The sequence below is a fragment of the Danio rerio genome, chromosome 16 (genome assembly GCF_049306965.1).
Source record: "Danio rerio strain Tuebingen ecotype United States chromosome 16, GRCz12tu, whole genome shotgun sequence".
Taxonomy (NCBI): Eukaryota; Metazoa; Chordata; class Actinopteri; order Cypriniformes; family Danionidae; genus Danio; species Danio rerio.
The window spans coordinates 47,790,680-47,811,069 of NC_133191.1; the positions used below are offsets into that span (position 1 = coordinate 47,790,680).

General features: G+C 35.9%; 4 protein-coding genes across 29 annotated transcripts in view; 2 read left to right on the forward strand and 2 right to left on the reverse strand.

The window, feature by feature from the left end:
* Positions 1–240: 240 nt before the first annotated feature.
* On the reverse strand, positions 241–8,541 carry psma2a (proteasome 20S subunit alpha 2a). The gene is given in 8 exon segments (NM_001024441.1): positions 241–531; positions 3,488–3,545; positions 3,633–3,706; positions 4,858–4,939; positions 6,690–6,812; positions 7,220–7,352; positions 7,642–7,718; positions 8,490–8,541. Coding segments are annotated over 8 exon segments (705 nt in total). The 5' UTR covers positions 8,531–8,541; the 3' UTR covers positions 241–414.
* A 291-nt stretch (positions 8,542–8,832) lies between these two features.
* mrpl32 (mitochondrial ribosomal protein L32) lies at positions 8,833–10,627 on the forward strand. Its single transcript, NM_001045440.2, has 3 exons — positions 8,833–9,005; positions 10,047–10,228; positions 10,336–10,627. Exons 1-3 carry the CDS (start codon positions 8,915–8,917, stop codon positions 10,585–10,587), a joined length of 525 nt encoding a protein of 174 aa, NP_001038905.2. The 5' UTR covers positions 8,833–8,914; the 3' UTR covers positions 10,588–10,627.
* A 1,009-nt stretch (positions 10,628–11,636) lies between these two features.
* Positions 11,637–14,333, forward strand: ccdc127a (coiled-coil domain containing 127a). Its single transcript, NM_001045432.1, is given in 3 exon segments — positions 11,637–11,702; positions 12,001–12,124; positions 12,955–14,333. Coding segments are annotated over 2 exon segments (810 nt in total). The 5' UTR covers positions 11,637–11,702; positions 12,001–12,009; the 3' UTR covers positions 13,650–14,333.
* zmp:0000000930 overlaps positions 14,329–20,390 on the reverse strand; it is a 45,056-nt gene continuing 38,994 nt past the window's right edge. For 6 of the 26 annotated variants that reach the window (XM_073926625.1, XM_073926627.1, XM_073926631.1 and 3 more), the window contains 3 exons: positions 19,709–19,828; positions 16,880–17,332; positions 14,329–14,465 (listed from right to left, as the gene is read on the reverse strand). In XM_073926625.1, coding sequence (XP_073782726.1) covers positions 16,933–17,332; positions 19,709–19,731 — 423 coding nt within the window. In that variant the 5' untranslated portion in view covers positions 19,732–19,828 and the 3' untranslated portion in view covers positions 14,329–14,465; positions 16,880–16,932. Of the gene's footprint in view, positions 14,469–16,879; positions 17,346–19,708; positions 19,953–19,976; positions 20,031–20,390 lie in introns of those variants that run through there. The other 20 variants (XM_073926632.1, XM_073926630.1, XM_073926628.1 and 17 more) reach the window with 8 other exon arrangements.

Consider the following 20,390-nt stretch of genomic DNA (forward strand, 5'->3'; position numbering starts at 1 on the left):
TTGGCGCTCCAGCAGTGACGCGGTGCTCTGGATTCTGATTGGCTGACTCAGGCCAAACCTCCTCGTGAGCTTGTTTATGAACACCCGGGCACTGAAACAAGATATTTGGCGCCATATATATTGCAACCTTCATTTCCGATATGAATGATCAGATAAAAATAAGAATTAGCTACACATTTAGTTATTTTATGTAATTTGCTCACGTATAACGAACACCAACAGATAAAGCAGTCAACAGCATTTCAAAAGACCTTTTCTTTTATTTTCTCCTTCAGTAAGAAAGAAAAGCAAAATATAAACAATACAACTTTCACTTGTTTCCATTCGTTAACATAGCTCAAACTCATACTAATGAAGTTGTAGCAATGAAGACATTAGATAGTCAGTGCTCAGCATCTTGTCAGGAGGTTGACTTTAAGCAATGGCAGCTAGATAATCTTTCACTTCTGCCGGGGTCAGTCGTCTAAACCCCGCTTCATTGCAGATTCCCACCTCGATGTTGTCCTCAGTCATCTGACCTTCAAAGCTTTCCTGTAACAAAAGCAGCCACATATAATGTTGTTTGGCACTGTGATCATATGCAAACATGGTCTTAAACAGACTTATGAGGCTTTAAGTAAATAAAACATGCTTTGTACATTTAGAGGAACCTTTAGAGGTGGACTCTAGCTAGTCATGAGATGTTATGAGTGCCACTACAACAACCTGCACTATTTTAAAGGTAATAGGGTATGCAGAGCAAGTGTTTCTTCCCATACTGATAAACTTCTGGTGAACTTTTAATGTGACTTTTTTTCCTTTTACAGCAGGGTTCACCAATCTCGGTCCTGGAGCGCCGATGTCCCTGCAGGGTTTGCCTCAACACACCTGCTTGAATGTTTTAAGTATACCTGGGAAGACCTTGATTAGCTTGTTCAGGTGTGTTTGATTAGGGTTGGAGCTAAAATCTGCAAGACACCGGCCCTCCAGGAACAAGTTTGTTGACCACTGTTTTACAGCATCGATGTTGTAATGTAATTAAAATACAATCAGTAAAATAGACTTAGACATTCATTTACGTGTTCAAGTGTAAAAAGAGATGAAAATTTGATTGCTCGCACACATCCGTCAGGATCGGCAGGCTAGCGCAGAAACTATATTGAATATACTGCAAAGATATATACATTAGATGGAATGCATCAATAGAGCCGCCATTTTGGTACAGGGTAGCGCTCCTTTGAAATGAATGCGGGACCAAGCTGCTGTGGAGAACTGTGGCCATCCAGAGCCAGAGATATATACATATATATACATATATTTATGACTGGGAGTTTTCCCGGAGGTCAGTATGCAAATATTTTTTTATTATGAAACTTATATTTTACATCACTTTTCTACATTGATGGATAAGTGATCGCACAGGCATTCCTGACAAAAAGCTTGTGTTTGTGTGTATGGAAATGTACCATTCACCCTCCCTGTTAAATTTGATCTAATCATGTCCTGAAACACAGCCCCTCTCCTGCTTTCACTTCTCATACTGACGGAGGGAGCGGTTCGTTTGTGAATGAATCTCCATTATGAACGACTCCTTCAATTAGTTGACAATAATACAAGTTACTGGCACCACAGCATCATTCATTCATTCATTTTATTGTCGGCTTAGTCCCTTTATTAATCTGGGGTTGCCACAACGGAATGAACCGGCAACTTATCCAGCAAGTTTTTATGCATAAGATGGATAAAGTTGGCATTTTATTCCGCTGTGGCGACTCCGGATTAATAAAGGGACTAAAGCCTGGTTTATACTTCTGCGTCAAGTGACCGGCGAACTCACGGCGCAGGCATTGCGCGCAACTGTGCATTTATACTTCTGCACGCTGTCTCTGTTGGTCTGCATTAACACTTCCAAAAAGCTAGTTGGCAGTGAGGTGTAAATGTTCCTCTGTGTCGAGTTTCTTCGCTTCTGTTTTGCTTTTCCTGAACACTTCCTCGTTGTACAAGTGACTCAAACTCGCTCATTTTGAGGCAGGAACCGGCGGACGTGCAACAACTTTAACTATGAGGTAAACACAAAACAAAACTTTCTATCCGGAGCTCCTTTACGGGACTCCACACTTGTAAACAATCGCTCGCGCCATTCGCGCGGCTCTCAGTCCAGCCCAGACTCGTCAGCACTACCAAGCCGACCAATCACAGAGCTTACGCTACGCTTTGTTGCGACGTGTAGTTACATTTTTTGAGAGGTGCATGTCAGTGACGCCGACGGCCACGGCGAAGGGCTATGTGTCAGCGCCGTAGCATACACCGGCGTTTGACGCAGAAGTATAAATCAGCCTTAAGCCGACAAGAAAATGAATGAATGAATGACAATACCATTACATGGTAAACTCTTAATCAGCGTATTGTCTTCGCCATATAAAAATCGGATTATTGATGTCCAACATTCGATTCGTATCACGATTTTTGACCCACGATTCGATTCGTATCACAATTTTTTTTTGTGTGTGGGGTGGGGAAAAAAAGATATTTAAAACTATTTTTTATTAAATAAAATTATATCATTTTTGTTTTCTTTGTAACAAAATACTTTTGAAAAACCAAACAGAACTAAACTCCATAGTGTAACGTAGATGGTTCAAGCATGTTAAAATATATTTTTCAATCAAGTTCTCTTACATAGAAAAAAGTAAATTAAATGGCTACTAGGGATGCTCATTTCGGTTAATTTTGCTAACAGTCAACCGCCGCTCATTAATAGGTTATTAACGGTTAACTGGTCAGATTACTATTAATTTTATATTAAACAAATTGACGTGTCTATTTTGTGTCTGACACATTAAATATTGCATTTTAAAATAGGCTACTGATTTATTTTTAAATGCTAGCATATTAATAACAGAACATAACAACAGAGCATCTTCACGCACCTGCAGTGTTTAGCACAGAAGAGCAGAATAATCTAAATAAAATGAATAAAATAAATAGGACTGCCCTAAATTATTTTCATTTAAATAATTAATTTATATTACAAAATGAAAATACTGACTGATTCTTTTTAACAACCGGCATAGGCTGTTTTTTTCCAATCATGTTTTTTCTTCCGTCAAATAAAAATCGCAGACTTCCTCAAATCGCCCGCTCCACGGAAAATATGCATTTATTTAATGCCCCGCTGTTATTATTATAATAACAAAACCTTTTACATTTTAATAGAAATCATTATTTTAAAGAATATGTCCTGATGGTTTCCTCTAATGTGCATACATGCTTTATAAGCCGAAAACAAGGCGCATCTCACTGCATCTCATCTCATCTTCTTCTTCAACTAGCTCAACTTTTGTAGGCACGCGTGACGTTATTGGAAAGGTACGGGGTGTGTCGCGATTCTCCCTTATCACACCGGATCGTAGATCTGAGTGTCGCGATTTCGATTTTATATCGTGTATCGTTACAGCACTATCACTGATAGCATTTTATACATGACCATCAGAGTTGAAAATATTACCTTAAGAGTCAGAATAGCAGTGTGAATTGCATCTTCCAGTTCCAGGTCCTCATTGTATCTGAAACAGAAATATTAAGCAAATGAGAAAGCTGTGTTTAAAAAAAAAGACTAAATAGATCTTGGATGTTGCGTTTACATTTAATACCTTTTTTCAAGGAATGTTTTCCCATTGACATAGTTCTTCCCCATCGCTGTGGCTTTCCATGCAAAGTACGCTCCCTTAAAAAGATCAAACTTCATATTATTTTGCTTTATGTTGTTTTAAATTAGTCATTTCAGTTCAAACTAACCTGAAATCTTAATAGATTTTAAAATATTTCCCAAGTGCTGCTTAATGAAGAGAATATTTTTCAATAAAGTTTCAATAACTAATTTCTAACAACTATTTTTTGTCTTTGCCACAATAACAGTACATAACATTTTTCTAGTTATTTTGCAAGATACTATTATTCAGCTTAAAGTGCATTTTAAAGACTTAGCTAGGTTTTTAGGTTAACTAGGAAAGTTAGGTTAATAAGGGAAGTTATTGGAAAGCAGTGGTTTGTATTTTAGCCAATTGAAAAAAAATCTTTTTAATAGGGCTAATAAACATTGACCTTAAAAATAGCTTTAAAATAAATAAACAAAAAAAATTTTTTTTTATTTCATGCCAACTAAAAGAAATAAGACTTTCTCCAGAGAAATACATTTAATAAGAAATAATTTGAGGGTGTACTCTCACTAGGCAACCCAAACCATGCCCGGGCGCATTTCCCAGTTCAGTTGGCCAGCCTTGGCTCGATGGGAAGAGGTGTGCCAGAGCGCGGTTCACTTGGGCTTTGGTGCGGTAAGCTTGTAGTGCGAGTGCAAAGCGCACCTGAGACCGAAACTGGAGATGCGACGTCACTTTTATGGGACTGTTTCATATGGATTTATTATTCATTCTTTTCATTAAGCGTGAACTGTCATAGTTTATTAAAGACACAAACCTTAAGGACTTTTATGATAATTTATGATTGTCAAAAGTGGTGGATCTGTTCGCCAAAATATTTGACTGTGTCACTGCATCCCGAATAACTAGATATAATACATAACAATACAACTAAAGCAATCTCTACTATGCTGAGCGAGAGCGCATCTCTTCCTGTTAAACAGAACAGTCACATCATTGATGACATAAGCGTGCTCGGGGTCAGAAGGTAAAGATGCAGTGCGAGTGCGAGCCGTTGGGGAGTGGTGATGGGGGACAACCATGTTTTGACTCGGTTCAACACAACCATGGCTAGTGTGAGCACACCTTAAAAGTTTTCTTGCTTTGTTTAAACATCACTTGGGAAATCATTTCACCTTCAACTGTGTGTGTGTTGTGTGTGTGCCAAATCTTAGCATACCGATGGGTCAGACTGGAAAAGGTACGGGCGATCTTCATCCCAGCCAGCAATCAGGAGTGACACCCCAAACGGCCGAACTCCTCTGTCAAAACACAAACATTACACAGAACATGTTATGCCATTTTCACTTTGGTGTACGCACATCAAGCACTTTCTTGAAATCTTGCAGTTAGGCCTGTCACAATAATCAACATATCGACTTATTGCTCAACACATGTGCCTTAAAGGTTCAGGACACCCTGGAGAACTTTTTTTTTTATATTAACAGATTTGTGTGTGTTGAGCATCAGTTAAGACAACGTTAGCACCTGTCAGCTTTAATTGTGGGGAAAACTGGATAATTTTGAGCTTTTGTCAGCTAATTTCAGCTTCCGGGTTTAAAATGATTTTTGGGCGGTATCAAAATCGGCGACGTAGCGCAGAACTGCAAGTGCAATGATGACGCATCGGTTTCTCATTATTATTCATAGCAGAGTTTTCTTATCCTATGAGAAGAGCCGGCTGCTTAATTATTCATGACTGCGCGTGCTTTCAGAAGGCAAGACAGACCTGCCAGTTTCAAGCAAGCTGTGAGACACGGACCCACGTCACGCAGTAGCCGTTCATGAAGGCTTGTATTTGTTTGTTTCCATGATCCACGGGGTTTGTTGCATGTTTTCCCCCGCGATCTTGTCAGGGCCGATCATACAGCAAAGCTGTGTGTGTGCTGCAAGCATTTTTGTCGGGAGAACAGTACGAGAATTGGAGAATGGCTGACGCTGTCTTTTATCAGGAGTTCGTTCACATTCAGACACATCGCCGTGCTGCTGTGTTTGCCTAAATCCTCTATATTACCAGCAGGGCTAATGGTTAAAATAGACAGTTCAGGAGACCTGCTGCACTGAGTCTGCATTCAGATCTATAATTTAGACCCGGGGATCGAGGGTGAATCCTCATTTATAGTGTTTACATGAACACACTTATCTTTATAATGATATAAATTGTGGTTATGTGTATATGAACTTACAAATAACAAATGTAACAGGGCATTAAATTACTGTTTATTTCTTTGCATTTTAACTTTGTGAACTATAAACTCATGCGGCTCCTCAGGGTTTGGGTCTCATTTTGTGAGCTAAGTGCTAACTGTCAACAACAGTTGTTAGCTCCCCTTTCTCCCCTGCTGGCCACGCCCACTCCTGCCCTGTGCTCACGAAGCTCCACGCCCATTAATCATGCATCTTTTGAAAAAAATCTGAAGCAGACTTTAACCGAAAGTGGGGGATGTCATGGCCCTTTAAGCATTTTTGGTGATGCAATATATATATCCCCATAAATAAAAAACTATTCTAGCAACATTTTAGCTGATTGTGCGATCTCTATTAGAGGTTTCAGTGTCAGTATGGTTAAAAAACACTGTGGTATTTACTATAAATTACTATAGTATATTTTAATATGGGTGTCTGACAACTGAAAATATATCTGTTAGCAGATTTCACAGCCTCTATTACTTTTTACCTTGCACTTTTTTGTTAACATTTATTATTAGGATAAGCATTTTTACATTCTGATTCCAATGCTTAATTATTAAATTGTTAAAATGACTATAATTAAATCAAATATTCTTACTAATGAAACATGATGTGTTCTTGGGAAGAGTGTACTTGCATTGCGATGATATTATATTTTCATTCTGGCATTATATAATGAGTGGCATAAAATGGTCTTCCAATAACAATAGCATAATTATTCGCAATATATTTTGGTGTAATATATAATACAACTAAAAATAGATATTATGACAGGCCTACTTGCAGTAATAACATTGGTCTGCGAATAACAATCAAGCATACCCTGATTGTGTGTACTCTTGCATGACAGAGGCCACTCTCTGAACAAGCTGGCCTGTAGGAATTGGCTCCTGATAGACCAAGAAGTACTGCTGAGCCAGCTTTCGTGCCCTTCGCACAAGAACCCTGCAGACATAATTAAACACTTTTACAACAACATGACATATCCAACTTCTGTGGTTTACATATAAGAATATGCACAATCCAGCTGAAGATGATAAAGGGTTAGTTCACCCAAAATTTTACATTTTAAATTGAGTTTGTATCATCATACTAAAGAATGATGGAAAAAAACAGCCATTGACTTCCATAGTATTTGTTTGGTCCTACTATGCAGGTCAAAAGCATTTTTTCCCCAACACTTTTTTCAACAACTTGTTTTATAATAAACAAAAAAATATATATAAAAGAACAACCTGAGAGTGACTAAATTATTTTTTTTAGAGAACTGTCTATTTAACACAATCTGAATATACGCTTAACAATAATTATTTTTAAAATGGTGTTTGGTCATGCAGGCTCCAAACTCATACCTGTAGTCTGGACCCATGCCGCTGTAGACCATACCGATGTGTTTGGTTATGGGCTCTACTTTGTGCACACTCTGCTCATCATACAGTATAGATTTCTGCTTCTTTTCTGTGGCCAGAACAACACCATTTGAAGCTGTGAAAGAGAAAACAGGATGAAATGAAAGTGAACGGAGCAGTGACTAACTGTAAGTTACTCACGGAAATGAAATTCTGAATAAGTACATGGTGAAACCTTAAATAAACTACAGGATTCAGCTATAAAGAAAGAAAAGAAATAAAGAAAATAAAGAAGTCACACACATCTCGTCTGGCCTGTGGACAAGTATATATTTTTCTTTTTATTGTAGTATTTACTTATAGTATTCAAGTTTTATAGGCCATGCAAAATTAATAAAATAAATAAGAAAATATATTGTTCCAACCTTTAATTCCAACTGAAGGAGCACCAGCAGCTACAGCTGCCAGAGCATATTCAATCTGGACCAACTTCCCAGAAGGGCTGGAAATGAAAAACACACACAATATTTAAAAACTCTCTGCAAAGACTAATACAATGATGATTTGAGTCAATGAATGCTATAGTTTATTGCTCAAAAACAAGTTTGCCAAAGAAAAACTTCTACTATTACTAATACTTTTACTTTTTAACTTTGCTATGACATGCACAAAGCATTTGTAAATGCAAAAATACGCAAATAAGTTAGTATTATTAAATATCCTATCATAATAATCCTATTAAATCGGATAAATTAAAACATTAGTGTAATAGTATGCACTTATACATAAACGTCACATACGTAAATGACAAACTGTAGTTTTAGTTACATTTCATTATTTGTGTTTTATATATAGACGTTAAATGGTCCTCATAAAAAGCTTATTCAGGTGCATGCTTAAGTTATATTAATGCACCAACAGGAATAGGTTTCTATTATACAGTGAAAGTGAAAGTAAATGGTTATTTTGTTCAATCTATCAATAATAAAAAGCAGAGGAGAACCCAGTTGTCCTTTAATTAGTAATTAGTTTAATTGATCGCTTTGTAAAGGATTAAGTGTTTATTCAATGTATTTATTACGTTTAATGCACCAGACTGAAAGCAGCACTGCATCACAAACAACAGTGACTCTGCATCAGCGCTTAGTTAAGAATAAACACGTTTAATGTGGGGAACGCTCTTCTAAATAACAGTTTTAGAGATTCGCTAAAATATACATGCATTTTATCATCCTAAATTTGTTGAATTTATTGACATTAGGAGGTTTATTACCTGAAAGTGGTGAGAGAGAAACTGTACCCTCTTTCTGCCATGGCTGTGTCTGACTGTTGGGGAAGTGACGCAAGGCGGTTAATTGATCTGATTGGTTCCAAGAGTTACTGCTGTTGCCCAACGAATTGTGGGAAATGTAGTTTAAACTTGTTTAAAATGTTACATTTTACTATACCGTCCACTAATTTGACTAATAAAGTAGCGAAATATTTATTTGGTGTTTATTTATTTAAACATTGAACACATTTTGCTCTCACCCTCTCGCACTTTCTTTTTTTTTCTTTTTTTAAATCGTTGTACTAAAACTCCCAGAATGCAAAGGTGAAAACAACCACGCGCAGGCGTAGTGGGTCTTTTTGAGATTTGACCGTGAAGATGTTTGGACTGTACATGCTGCATTGAACTGAAATAAAATACCCAACACAATGACATTATTGGGCTTGCTCCAGTTTCTCGGACGTTCTTTGCATCGTCTGGAACTCCGTTTAGCACAAGCGGCTGGATTTGACAGCTTAGGTAAGTGAAAAAATTATAATAAACGTGTCGTGTTACACTGCCCAATATGTTACTCTTATCACGAGTGTTTTAAACACTAATAACTGTTATTATACTTAGGATGAAGTTAGGATAGTTTTACTCTACGTTCATTTTCTATCTATCTATCTATCTATCTATCTATCTATCTATCTATCTATCTATCTATCTATCTATCTGTTTAACATTATACCTTGAGGACGTTCAATCTTGTAGATATCACACACAATCAAATATAAAAATTACTGTTTTGAGACAAGACATCCCAAAATAATGATTATTATAATTATCCATGTAGTAAAATAAGCCAATAAATGCTGTGCTTAGTTACACAAGTAACATTTCTTCTGATTATGATATTGTATTTTATTTTTCAATCTTAGTTGTATTATCTTTTTATTATTTTTGTGTTTTTTGTTATTATTATTAATACTATTGTTATTATTATTATTAATAATAATAATATTGAAGGTATAATAGCTGTATGCAACAAAGTGAACATTACTATTTTCTTTATTTTTTAATAACCAATCATCTTCTTCCAAATCTAAAACTTTTGGCATTTTATGTGTTTTACAAAAGCAAAATAAGTCAGTTAACTCATTTCCAAGGTCTGAACCTAAACATAATTGCATAAGTGATAATGATAATAATGGTATTATTTTTGCAATTATATTGCAACATAGTTGTAGACAAGAATGTAGAAGAGGAAAAAAAAAACAATAAAATCTCTAAATATAAAACCAACAATAAAATAATAATTAAACAATAAAATACTAAAAAAAAAAAAAAAAACTTGTGCAGGCCTTGTGCCAATGCACGCCTCCCACCAGTGCTGATATACAGCCATAGCACACTGCTATGAGTGTGATATTGCTCATATATATTATGTATTTATTTGAATTTGGGTCTATTATTTTTTTTAGCAAGTCAAACCCTTTACCCTGTTAAAAAATACCATATTTTTTTACTTTTTTTTTATTTGCTGAAAAATTACTGAATCGTAACCTTTTTTTTATACAGGTCCAGCTCTGGCAGTAAATGGTCCCAGCGTTTTTCCTCAACACAGTCACAACAGCGATGAAGAAAACTCTCAGCCCAGTTTTTTGGACAGTATCTTTTGGATGGCAGCACCTAAAAAGAGACGAACCATTGAAGTGAACCGGTGCAGAAGACGAAACCCAAATAAAATGATAAAAGTCAAGGTAAAATCTCATAGTTTTGTCTCTAACTAGAGCATAAGACAGCTTTCATGATGATATACTCTGATGTAGTAAACTGCAAGTTGTTTTTACGTTCTTCTCCCCTCCAGTACAACTTTGAGCCGTGTCTAGAGTGTGGAAACATGAAACTGAAGCACACTCTTTGTGGATTCTGTTATGAAAAGATCAGCAAGGAGACAACCAACATAAGGAGGCAAATGTCTGTGATGGAAGGTGGACCTCTGAAAGCTCCCGCTGTAGAGTCTGTGGTGTTGTATGAAAGTGAAAAGCCCTCTGATGCAGATCAGGGCAAGCGGATAGTCGAACGCAACAGGAAACGTCCATATTGGTTTAGCTTGTGATTGCAGTGAAATAAAAACCTTTGTTTTGTTCAATAAGAAATCTGTTTCCGTTTTATTAACTGAACATTTTATCTAATATATTTTTTCTATCATTGCTTTGCTTGATTACACTCCTTGAAACACTCTGTATATCATCTTAGCTAAGATTAGATGAACGTCTATAAAAGCCACACAGTTTAAAGCTTCAAATCAAGTCATGGTCTAAATTATTAAAATAAACAGGGGGGCTCCTGTTTATTTTTTCCCCAATTTCTGTTTAACAGAGAGCAGATTTTTTTTCAATACATTTCTAAACATAATAGTTTTAATAACTCATTTCTAACAACTGATTTATTTTATCTTTGCCATGATAACAGTAAATAATATTTGACTAGATCTTTTTCAAACACTTGTATACAGCTATATAACATGGTTCGGCTGGGTCAGTTGGCGTTTCTGTGTGGAGTTTGCATCATGCTCTGCTTGTTAGACAACATTCCTTTGTATAAAAAGTTTGAATTAATTTCATAAAGCTTGCAGAAATCCCAAATAAGCACTTAGTTATTTAATACCTACAAATTTGACTTGTCCATAATACTGAAGATGGCGTGACCAATATAAACACAACTGTTTTTACAAGTCTTTTTCATAATTTCTTCATTGCATTAATCTACAGAAATGTGATTTTAACATAGCATTTATCACATAAATCAACAACGTTACTGTTTTTAAAGACGAACAAAATTTAGTTTTTAAGCCCTGACAGGTACGAGATCTGAACTCTTCTGCGTTTCCCCTACGCTAGTGTGACGATATAGAATCTCTCCAATGCGCCCGTCTCTGGACTGTACCAATACGGTAAAGTATAAGGGATACATAGAGTCAACACAGTTGTATTTAATGTAGTTTGTGTAATAAAAATCTCTTAGAAGCCGACGATAATATGAACATTTAATAAGGATTCACGTAAAAACTAATTATAATTGCACACAAAGCATTTAATATGATTCACATGATAATAAATGGATTGGACTCTCCTATAAAAAGATAAATAGATGTCAAATGTTTTTAATGGAATTTGTTTAATCGTCCAGCCTGTCCGGAAGGATCTCACGCAAAAGACTAGATTGTTCAAGGTAAGCAAATCGAGCACGTTTCAACTGTAAATGTGAACAGATCTGTATAATAGCAGCTAAATGCATAGCTTGCAGCTTTAGCAGGTCAAAAGATTCAGGCCATGCTGTAAATATCATGACTATATTCTGTCATTGATGTCATACATTGTCATTGATATGCACAGTATGTCGTTTACTTGTACACAGACAGTTATATTATTATTGTTTACTGCTTGCGATGTGGTTGTTGTTGTTGTTGTTGTTGTTTCGGGTTACACTCTTCCAACCAATTACGTGCATACTTTCATTTTCTTACCAGGGTCTCTCCATGAACAACCTGAATGATCCTCCTAGATGGAATATTCGACCGGAGCCTGCAGCAGATGACGGGGGGAGATGGAACTATGCCCTGCTGGTGCCCATGATCGGGCTGGCAGCATTTCGTGAGTGTATATCTACAGTTGAAGTCAGAATTATTAGCCCTCCTGAACTATTAACTCCCTGTATATTTTCTGTTTGAAATTTTCGTCCAACACATTTCCAAACAATAGTTTTAATAACTCATTTCTAATAACTGATTTCTTTCATCTTTGCCATGATGACAGTACTTTACATTATATTTTATATTATATATTATACATTATATATACACACACACATTATATATATATATATATATATATATATATATATATATATATATATATATATATATATATATATATATATATGTGTGTGTGTGTGTGTGTGTGTGTGTATATTTATATATATGTGTGTGTGTGTGTGTGCATATATACACACACACACACACACACATATATATATATATATATATATATATATATATATATATATATATATATATATATAAATATATAAATATAAATAAATATATATATATATATATATATTTATTTGTTAAGATACACATATACAGCTTAAAGTAACATTTAAATTAAATTATTTGTTTTATCTTTGCCATGATGACAGCACATAATATTTTACTAGATATTTTTCAATATACTAATATTCAGCTTAAAGTGACATTTAAAGGCTTAACTGGGTTAATTAGGCAAGTTAGGCAAATCATGTTATTACAGAGGTTTGTTCTGTAGACTATCAAAACAAAATATTGCATTAGGGGGCCAATGGTTAATATTATAATTGTTTTTTAAAGCTTATAAACTGCTTTTATTCTCGCCGGAATAAAGCAAATAAGAAAAAAACACTATAGGAAATACTTGACTTCATCTGTATATATTTTTTCAACCAGGCTGGATATGGACTCGAGAATCCCAAAGCCAGATTCAAGATGTGAAGAAGAAGTACGACAGCGACGTGGCAGAGATTACCAGAGACCTGGAGCTGAAATACAGGGAGACGCTGACGGAAAACCAGCGGACGGCAGCACACCTGGAGCTGGAGCTTGAGAAGGAGCGCCAGCGTGTACAAGGCTACAGGAAAGCCCTGATCTCTCACAGCCAGCAGCTCATGGAGGAACGCAAGCACCTCCAGCAGGAGCAGCAGGACTTGGAACAGGAGAAGAGCCGCCTGCTGCAGTCTGGAGTGGCCGGGACGGCGCTGCGGGACGCCCTGCGAAGGGAGCAGCAGTGGCAGCAGCGAGCTCAGGATCTGCTGCAGGAGCTGGAGGTGCAGCTGGTGGAGAGACAGGAGGCTTTCTGCAGCATCCTCTACCCACGAGAGCAGCGTCTGGAGATGGAGAAGAACCTGCTGCTGAAGGCGGCTAAACACACGCTGGGCGCAGAGCTCCACCTAGAGGAAGATCTCAGGGACATTTTTAAGAATGACAAACACTGTGCGGATTTGCTGAACATGGATAAGCGCAGGAATGGCAATCTGATGTGGCTGTATCTCAGGTACTGGCAGCTGCAGGTCACGCTGCAGAAACACAAGAGGGCAGAAGAGACGCTCAAAAAGGCATCGCCAAACTCAGGTGGGATCTCTTAAAGGGATAGTTCACACAAGACAGAAAATTCTGTCATCATTTACTCACCCTTCATGTGTCACAAACCTCACTTAAGAAAATATTTTGCGGCTTGTTCAAAACTTCCTATTTAAAATGAGCAGACAAATGTTTTTACAAATTTAAATGGATTAAACATAAAACATTTAAGTTAACATAATCTATTTGTGTTGGGAAAACATGAATGAATTTTGTGTCATAAGAAGATATTCAGAAAAATGTTAGAAACCTGTATCCACTGACTTCCATAGTATTTGTTTTTCCTATTGTGGAAGTCACTGATTACTGGTTTCAAACATTCTTCAAAACATCTTCTTTTGTGTTCAACAGTAAACACACACTCATAACTAAATTATATTTAGTAAATTAGCCATTTTAGAATGAACTTGCCTTTAACTTTCCCTAAAAGTTTTCCTTTGGTTATCCTCATGGTTTATTTATCAGCTACTTATGATGCCAAACCTTTTTTGGAAAACCAGTTGAGCCTTGACAATCATATCACAACATAAAACATTTTGTTTTTGTTTCTTACATGTGGAAGCAAGCTTAACAAATGCTTTCATATCTATTGCATTACTGGTAAAGGTTATTCGAGGATTATTTAATTTTCAGTCTAAACTGAGTTACTGAAATGTGCAATGAATAAAAACACAAATATTTGAGCATGATTGACTTTTTATTGTGTGCTGTAACTTCAAAAACACAAGAGTGAGATTCACAGTCAGTAAAGCCTTCATACTTATTTCCAAGAATTATCTGTTTTGAATAGATGTTGACTGTCCAGCAGAGATGTCGTAAACCTGCTGAGAAAGAGCAAAAGATTGTTTTAATTTAATTACATTTCATGCAATATTACAATAATTACAATATTCAGCATCAGTTTCATTTCCCAGTTTGTCATGTTTTGCAAAGCTATTTAGCATTAATGATTACACACTTTAGAAAAACACACTAGAATTGTTTAGGGTCAATCTAAACACAGGATACTGGGTTATCCTGCTTAAGGATTCATATGTCCTATTATATACAAGACTTAAACTACAGGTTTTCACTGGTCATGAAATTTCTGGAAAAAGTTGCATTTGAAAGTTACATTTTTTATATTTATGGGGGCGGCATGGTGGCTCAGGGATTAGAACTGTCGCCCCATAGCAACAGGTCGCTAGGTGCCTGGATTTGGCTAGGCCAGTTGGCATTTCTGTGTGGAGTTTGCTTGTTCTCCCTGTGTTCACAGTGGGTTAACACCATTGTGTAAATGTGGATTTTGTGTATTTGTGTAATCATTAGGTGCAGATGTTTTTGCCTCTAATGACCTTCCTGCATTTGTCCAATCAACAAAAAACACACCACAAATATCTAGTAAATGACGTAATCACAAGTGTCATGAATGTACATGATGAAACTTCAATGTAAAAAAAAAACACAGGATCAAATGTTTGATTTTGAGCGATCTGAAAAGAGATACCTAGGATTTCAGGGTTTTAGAGTGACCCCCAGTTCGTTGAAAGGGGACCTATTAGGCCCCTTTTACAAGATAAGTTTCTGATGTCCCTAGATTGTATATTCAGCTCAAAAACACCACACAAATAATGTTTTATAACTGCGGCTTTTAGGCTTTGATCCTAATTCTGCCATTTTGGTGACTGTCGCTTTAAATTCAAATGAGGCTGTGCTCTTTTCAAAAGAGGGCGGAGCTACACATGCATATGTGTCAGCATAGTGGCAGATTCAAAAACAAGACTAAAGTCCTATGCTAATGAGCGAGCGATTGTAACTAATGGGTGGGGCTTCCACCGTCTGATGACACGTGCAAAGAGAGAATAGGTGCGTTCGACTTCATGCAGCGCTGCGCAGATTGATCGAAATCTGTCTTAAAAGCTGTCTGGATTGACGCTGCGGCGATGCCACGTGACTGTCAACGTGGCATCAAAGTAAAGCGACAGCGCTCCGAGATCAGACGGCAGACTCAGCCAGTGCAGCATCTGAAGAGCGACTGCTGGACCTGCGATGGCGACACGGATATTATACGGCTGGCTGAGTTCACCGCATGACAACAACCACGTGCGTTTCGGATTCATTATTGGACAAATTCAGTCTCACAAATTTCAAAACAAACACTTTTTATGCCATCTCTATCTTGTAGACATCGTGCTAATTAAAAGACTACATATATTTTACTGCAGTATCATCTTTTGTTCAATAATTTATTCATTAAGACTAGATTGTTTGCACAGGTTTATTCTACCTTTTTATACAGACTTTTTACTGCATTCAGCTCCATAAATTATTTAAATTATGTATTTTAGTAATTAACCTACGTATTAACTGAAATAAGTCTTACAAGCTTGTAATAAAATAATTATCATTGATCTTGAAAGGTTTCTTATCAAATTAAGTTAAAAAAATATTTTATTAAATCTAAAAATATGTAATTATAAAATATTTTATTTCCTGTCAAGCTGTTTTTGCATAAAACTTAAGTGACCTTGATTTTTACTTAAAGTATAACTTAGCTCATTTATTTTGCTCCTTTTGTTCAATCTTTTTGAACTAAAGTGCTTTTTTTAAACATGCTTTTATTATCCAAAATAACCCTATTCAAGGAGATTTATTTCCTTTTTATGTGCCCTCTTGTTTCCCCCTATATTTCTCATGCGTTTGTTATATAGGTTACTTAAATTTAATTTATAACTCCCTTATTGTTTAATAATAACCTATAGTTTGTAAAGACTTTTGACCGAAGCAAATCTTTTGTTGTTTTAAATAAATAAATAAATAAATAAATAAATAAATGTTGATAAAGCCATGCGATTCGGTCATTACTACAATAACTTTGAGCCCGAAGTGTCCGGCCTGACGGCTCCATTTTCAACTCCGCCTCTGCCTGCGCTCGGTTAATCTCGTTGATCACCGGCCGCAGCCGTGCATGTCGAACACACCTAAAGCCAATCAAAGTGTTTCTGCAGACTGTTTTAATCAAGTGTGATTATAAAAAAATAAAATGAATACATTTTAACATTAGAAGCTGGTTATATTCACAGACTGTTGCCACTCAACTGTTTAAACCCCTTATAAAAGTGAATTTTGCATAAAAGGTCCCTTTTAAACTAAATAAATTGAACTCCTCATTCACTAAGTTTCTTGAGTAGTACTGAAACTGTGAGCATGTGCTGTTTTGCAGCTTTGTTTTTGGAGTATGAGTGAGGTCACCCACCATACTCGTCTATGTATCCGTGTCCATGATGGCCGTCAGCTTTCACCAGCTCATCACTCTCGTCTCTGGAAGCGGAGGGTGTCCCGCGGTGGAGAGATGAGGCTGGACGCTCTGAAGTCTGGACTCCTGGGTTGGATTACCATTGGCTTGTGTTCAGTGATGGACGAGATCTCTCTCTTATGAAGACACACTCCGCTTAAACTAGCCTCGGTGTCTGTGCTGGATTTGACTGAGGGTGAGGGCGAGCGGGTCACGTCAGGCTGAGTCACGTCTCTGGGCACAAATATTGGTATTGGGAGAATGTTTTTGTATGGTAAACGATACTCCTGCATTGGCTCCCTGTCTCTGCCCATCTGAATGGTCTGGTTTGGGAATCTGCGCACTGTGAAGTGAACCACCTGCTTGCTTTCGTAGCTCTCCTTTTTCATGGAGTCCTTCTCAGCAAGAGTCATCCTGTAAAGCAGAGCTGGTCAAAGTTAGTAAGTAATATGCATTGTATGTATTTTTAGTTAGAATTTTAACAAAATTTAAGATATAAAAAGCCATATTTTACCCAACAATCACAATTTATCCCCATTTATTTATTAATGTAACTTTTTGTATTAAAAAATGACTGTGTGTGCACAAATGTGACAGTAAAGGCATTTATACTGTCGCAAAAGATTACATGTATTAATTTTCCTTCAGCTCCTTGGTTATCAGAGGTCACCACAGCTGAATAAACCGCCAACTATTCCAGCATATATTTTACGCAGCAGATGCCCTTCCAGCCGCAACCCAGTTCTTGGAAACACCCATACACCATTGCATTCACACACACTCATATACTATGGCCAATTTAGTTTCCCTAATTCACCTATACCTCATCTTTGCCCGGGGATACCCACGCAAACACGAAGAGAACATGCTAACTCCAGACAGAAATACTAACTGGCCCAGCCAGGACTCGAACCAGTGACCTTCTTGCTGTAAACTGACAGTGCTAACCACTGAGTCACCATGCCGCCTGCAAAAGATTATAATAATAATAATAATTAATTCCTTACATTTATATAGAGCTTTTCTGGGCATTCAAAGCGCTTTACATATAGGGGAAATCTATGCTTAGCTTCAGTGGACGACCATGTGAGAGTTGCAGAGAGCTAGCTGCCGGCAACAGTTTCAAATAAATGCTAATCATCTGTACTTTAATCTCCCAAAAATGTTGGGTCTAAATCAAATCTGAAAGCCCAAATGATGAAAGAAATTTAATATAAAAGAATAATTCTAGTGATTATTTTAAAAATAGAAAACATTTCACAATATGACTGTATTTTTGTTAAATGACGCTATACGTGAATTTTAATTTAGCAAATTAGAAATATTTATCGTCCCTAAACTTTTAAAATACACTATATAATTACATCTTAAGTATTATTATTGAATATTATTATTTATTTATTTTTTATTCTCAATTTTATGATATTAAACAGTTTAAACATTACTAGCGATATTCAACATGGCAACATTACATAAATTAAACAGTAAAACAGACTATTTTAAATACAAAATGTGTTTTTTAAAGCGTCTGTATGACATTGACTGGGATTATCCTCACTGTCTTAATGTATTTAAGGATGGATTTTCTGTTTACTTGACTAATTTTGTTGATGGTTTTTAATATTTTCTAAGATGTGTCCTTATGAATTTACACCAAAAATACAAAAATATGTTTAATTGAGTATAATTGATGGTGCCTTTAAAAAAAAGAAGAAAAAAAAATCCTGGTTTTGTACCTATTGCAGTATTACTATGAAAAAGAAAAAGAGTAAACTTTACAGGGCCGAGTTATTATATTAATAAAAAAAAAAAAAATTAATAACCAAAAAGGCCAAAAATATTTTTACTTAAGCATAATTGACGGCTTCTTTGAAAAAAAAAGAAAAGAAAAAGAGTAAACTGTACATGGCCCGATTATTATATTAATAATAATAATAATAATAATAATAATAAACTTTAATATTTACACCAAACGACACCAAAAATATTTAAGCATAATTGACGGCTCCTTCAAAAAAAGAAAAAAATGAAAAAAAGAAAAGAAAACTGTATATGGCCGAGTTTTATTTAAATAAAAAAATAATAATAATAAAAAACTTTAATATTTACGCCAAAAGACACCAAAAAGATTTTTTAATTAAACATAATTGACGACTCTTTAAAAAAAAAAGAAAAAAAAGAAAAAGAAAAGAGTAAACTGTATATGGCTGGGTTATTATATTAATAATAATAATAAATAAAAAACTTTAATATTTACACCAAAAGACACCAAAAAGACCAAAAATGTATTTTTTATTAAGCATAATTGACAGCTCTTTTTAAAAAAAAACATTTTAAAGAAAAGAATAAACTGTATATGTCTGGGTTATTATATTAATTAAAATAAAAGTAATTTCTGTCATTACTCGTCCTCATTTAAAATTGCCATTGTTTATATATTTGACAAACATATAAAGCATCATAATGGTCTACAACATGCATACTATGTCTTCTGAGGTTCAGATGCAAGTTAGCATGAACAGACATTAAACCAAAATAAAAATCCAGATTGCAAAATTTAAAAACTACAGAAGCTGGGAGAATATTTAGTAAATGCCTTCATTTTAGCCTATATACCTTCAAAAGGCTTTTAATAACAAAGTAAAAACAAGGACAAATCCTTCAGCTTCCTCCAACAGCCTCTGATTCTTAACAGCATATAAATATAACCAGATTTTTCATATTTAGGTAAAGTATTTAATTCAACTCTCTTCAAATTAGCAAGTAAACACAGGAAACAGAAAGGCATACTTGTATTCTGGCCTGGTCTCCATCAGCAGGTCTAACCAGGTGGCTTCATACGATTCTCTGGAAAGCTCATCAGTCTCCTGTAGATCACTGTAGGAGTTCAGCAGATATGACCTGGGCGTCCTGCTCAGGCAATGCATCTCAAAACAAACACGACACAAATAATACAAAAAAAAAAAAAAAAAGGAAGAAAGATGTTAGTCAGATCTTCTGATAAAACCTGCTGCTTCCCTCCTGAGTGTTTGTGAGTCTTATAAATAGGGTTTGGTACTATTTTTAGAGCCTGTCATCATGCCTGCAGGGGTCTCTCCAGATTGGTGTGGTTTGACGAGGTGGGAAAATGACTAATCCTGCGACCATTTCACTGATACTCGTGTCTCCACCAGGAGGTCAACAGTGCCAAACCACCCATGTGATCTCATATTTTCTGTTGTATGTGCGTCAAAACATGGTTATTGCTGATGGCAACAAAACTACACGCTGACTGCAGCTGTGTGGTACACTATCACTATGACCCGAAAACATGGTAATAGCATGGTGTGTTTTAGGTGAATGTCTTAGATGTTTAGGCTGTATTCGCTAAACTGATCAATGTCAAAACAAATGATGGCCAATTAAATCAAAGAAGGCGGTGCGTTACCAGCATACACTGAAAAGGTTATTAATTGGTAAGTGGTTTTAAGGT

Coding starts and splice junctions, on each gene's coding strand:
- mrpl32 (NM_001045440.2), top strand. CDS start 8,915: ATGACATTATTGGGCTTGCTCCAGTTTCTCGGACGTTCTTTGCATCGT. Junction 9,006..10,046: donor GGCTGGATTTGACAGCTTAG/GTAAGTGAAAAA, acceptor TTTTTTATACAG/GTCCAGCTCTGGCAGTAAAT. Junction 10,229..10,335: donor ATAAAATGATAAAAGTCAAG/GTAAAATCTCAT, acceptor TCTCCCCTCCAG/TACAACTTTGAGCCGTGTCT.